At 33.4% G+C, this 4369-nt stretch overlaps 1 protein-coding gene across 1 annotated transcript; it reads left to right on the forward strand.

Moving 5' to 3' along the window:
- Positions 1-2586: 2586 nt before the first annotated feature.
- On the forward strand, positions 2587-3936 carry LOC122591676 (putative UPF0481 protein At3g02645). The gene has a single exon (XM_043763927.1). It carries the CDS (start codon positions 2587-2589, stop codon positions 3934-3936), a length of 1350 nt encoding a protein of 449 aa, XP_043619862.1.
- Positions 3937-4369: the final 433 nt, after the last annotated feature.

Consider the following 4369-nt stretch of genomic DNA (forward strand, 5'->3'; position numbering starts at 1 on the left):
TTTTCATTTTCTAGGAAAACTTTTCTAAAAAATTACAATTTGAACGCGTTTCCTGTTTTTCATGTTTTCTTAGAAAATGAAAATGGAAAACATTGAAGTTTTCTTGAACTAAACGCACCCTAAATACCCTGTTTCTAATCCGTTGTAAAAAAATTGTAAAAGAAACAAAACATGTTTCTTCTTTTTGCCTTTGTTCCTTTCTACTCCTATATCAGACAAAAAAAAAATCAAACATCCAAAAATTTGGTGTCGTCTCCCTGTCAATCTACAAGAACACGCGATGGGTTTATGTTCTTGGTCCCTATTTCAGTCTCTGTATTGTAGACTCAAACCCATCGACTACTTCGATATTCTCTAGCTATTCCAGCTAAGTAGCTATGAATCGAAGTTGTATTTATATTTTTTCAACAAAGTATATACATCAATATTTGTACAATTGGTTCTTCTAAACACGAAACATGAAATGCCTGTTTATATATACTAGTACGCTAGCGTTTATTTCTTGAACCATCATGTTTCTTTGGTGTGTGTAGGCTTGAAACATCATGTATCTGTAAGCGAACAATTGTCATGATGCTTTGTTTTTGTAAGTGCTGGTTGCCAATGAATACTTTTGACTAGTTTGATGTAGTGGAAAATATGCATCATTTTGTTGCATGATATTGATAGTTCACATTGTTGAGTTTTTCATAAAAGTACCAAAAATATGGAAACAATTTGGTTATCTCCAGGAACCACTACAAATAATGTTACATTTGTTCACACTTTTAGTTAGCGTGAACAAATTAAAAATTTTGTCACGTTTTTATGTGTGTAAAAATATATATAACTAAAAGTACTAAAAAGTGTGTAGAATTAAAAGTTCACATCTTTTAGTGTAGATTTTCATAATTATTTTGTAACACCTCATAATTATTTTGTAACACCTCATTTGTCCACGATCAGGCACACCGCCACCACCCTTCGGATATGAATCGGGTAAGACAAATCGGGTATTAATTCGACTTGGTTAATCGGGTAACGGGGGTATGAATATTGGAACATTGGGAAGGTAGTCCCCCACTAGTCTTGTTTTTCTTTTATTGTTTTTTTGTCTCTTCTCGGCTTCTATATATATATATAGATATAGGGTAACACTCCAGTGAGAACAGTTTTAAAATAAGAACGGTGAAAACACCTTAAAAACATCATTTTGATGCATTAAATGTCCATAAAACTAACATAGTGCAGAACTAATTATCTTTATATAAGTGTTTAACAACACATTCATCCGTCAAAATCGAAATAATCATGTTTTTTGTTTTGTGCATCCATCTTGGATGCATAATCATCAAAATGATGCATCCAACAAAAAACGTGATTTTTTCGATTTTGATGATTCAAATTGTTGTTAAACAAATAAATAAAGATAATTAGTTCTGCACTATGTTAGTTTTATGGACTTTTAATGCATCAAAATGATGTTTTTAAATTGTTCTCACCGTTCTTATTTTAAAACTGTTCTTATTTGATTGTCCCCCTATATATATATATATATTATATATATATATATGTATGTATATATGTATAACCTTGTTAAAACCAACTGGGTTGGATCAGTGGTTGGAGCTCATGTCTCTGAAATCAGAGGTCATGGGTTCGATCCTCATGCCCAGCAAGGCTGGAGGTCCCTTTCTACCTATGGTAGAACCTGGAAGCATCATCTCTACCTTTGGTAGGGGTAAGGCTGTCTACATATCAACCTCCCCCATACACCGTCAAAGACGGTATTGAGACCCAAAACCCGTAAAAAACGGCATTGAAAGTTACTTTACTTTACTTTATATGTATAACTTTGTTGCAAGCTGGCCATTTGGAGAAGACAAAGGCTATTAAAAACTGTCATGTTTAGTCCCTGTAGTTTTAGAATTTTGTAAATATATATATGTACTATTATAAACTTTTAGTTTGAACATTTTTAGTCCCTATAATTATTATGTAATGTTTTTTTAAAGTATTATGTATTGTTTATGTAGAAGAATTGGGTATGTATTGGCGTATTGCCAGTGATTTAGGTAAGAATTGGATAGAATTGGGTAGTTATGAGTTGGAGGGTTTTGATTGGAGAATGAATTTGGTAGGATTGGGTAAAGAGTGATTACTCCCTCCACCCTTATATAGACTATTGAACAGATAGACTATTACCATGTTGAACAACTGAAATCTCATATATATACAGATAGCTATTGCAGTATTACCGAATATGAGATTTTCCTACTGTTAACTTTTTGCCTAGCTATCCTAATAGCAACTCAAGTTTTGCAAAATTATCACTAATTAATTTGTCAAGTCTTATAACAATAATAGATATGCGTCATCTAAGAATGTATGAATGAGCGAATTCATAGTCAAAATTTCTTTTGGTAATATGAATCGACATAATTGGTTGTTACATAGTCCCTTTTAATTAAAATAACATTTCAATTTTTTTATTGGAAGAAGGCACCAAGAAGGCTGGAGTAATTTAATTCAAGTTGCTACTAATAATAGCAAGTTATATATACACTCTATTGATAACATTCATATATTGTACAGCCAGAGTTACAAATGGCAAGCACTAGTGTAGACCACAAAGATATCGCAGATAACATTTATAACACCATTGAAATTCTTATTGTAGAAGATGGTAAAGGAAGGAAACATGATGTGTTTTCACCTTCTATATACAGGGTTCCACAAACTCTCCGAAATGTCAATAAAAATTCATATACCCCTCGTGTGGTATCAATTGGTCCTTTCCACAAAGATATAGAGGTCCTCAAAGAAGCCGAGAAGCACAAATTGAGTTATCTGAGTGATTTGTTTAGTCGTGTAACATCTTCACGAGAGCAAGCAATGAAAGCATGTCTCAATATGCTGCTTCCTAAGTTAGACCAAATCAAGGCATGTTATGCAGGCAAAATGGAAACCTATGATGACCATAAATTTGCAAAAATGATGGTTATTGACGGTTGTTTCATACTTGAACTCATTTACAGATCAAAGTTTAACAAAAAACCGAGCACATCATTTTTTGACAATAACTTGTTGTTGCTTTATGTTAAGCACGATTTGCTGCTTCTAGAAAACCAAATCCCTTACTTTGTTCTTGTTGATATCTTTGAGAACACGATTAGGAAATTAGAACCCACGGTTTCTCTTGCTAACCTTGTTCTTGAATTTCTAAGTGATATGAACCCGTTTGGAAAAGAGCTCCTCCTTGACAAAGATGAAGCAAATACAAGACATGATCATATTCTTGGACTACTTCAAAAATGTTATCAGCATGCACACGACACGTTCACAGAACAATTGGATCCGGATTCAGGTGTCAAGTTTCTAAATGCAATATCATACTCGGTTACAGATCTTGCATTGGCAGGGGTGATGTTTAGGCCTAATACAGATGAAGAGTGGCTACTCGCTATGGAATTCAAATCATCCACGGTTCCATTATTTTGTTGTTCATGGAGTAAGCCTACTTTCAAAATGCCATTTTTACAAATTGAAGACTACACAGAGTCGGTTCTAAGAAACCTGATCGCGTATGAACAATGCTCTCCTGCAATTCCCAATTATGTTACATCATATGCTTTTGCCATGGAGAGGATATTAGACACCAAAGAGGATGTTCACAAGGTAATAAGTTCAAAAGTACTTATAAACAATTTGGGTTCTAGTGAACAGGCTTCAAATATGATTAACAGCATATGTAAAGAGGTGACGGTTAAGGACTTCTGTTACACGCAACAATGGCAACAAATGGAGGATTATTACAATGGCTACTGGCCTAAAAACGTTTCATGGTTAAGGCGTACGTATTTCAATACTCCATGGAGTTTCATAGCACTAGTTGCTGGAATCCTTCTTTTCGGTCTTACAGTAGCTCAAACTTACTTCACTATTCGACCTATATGATCCATCTCAAATTTCTTCGAATTGACGGTAGCCTATTGTGTTATATTGTTTTTTGGTTTGTTCATATTTCTTGTACATATTCTTTAATGTTGATTTCTTCTACCTTTCTTATGTAAATCATCATTATTTGGGTTCAAACTTCTTTATTCATTTTTTTATTATACAATATATGATGTCAGAATTCTGACATCATGTATTGTATAATAAAAAAACGAATAAAGAAGTTTCACCAATAGTTAAAACTTTAGTCCCATCTGTACAAAAAATTTAAATTTTTTGTACAGATGGGGCTGAAGTTTAACTATTGGTGAAACTAGGAACTTTACCTAATATATTTGTAAAAGTAGGAAGTTTGGTGTCTTAAACACCGGACTTGCCCACGTGTTGCTCAGAAAAAGTAGTACAATAATGCAGACACCAAACTAGCATTTGA

This window comes from Erigeron canadensis, chromosome 3, assembly GCF_010389155.1.
Source record: "Erigeron canadensis isolate Cc75 chromosome 3, C_canadensis_v1, whole genome shotgun sequence".
NCBI lineage: Eukaryota > Viridiplantae > Streptophyta > Magnoliopsida > Asterales > Asteraceae > Erigeron > Erigeron canadensis.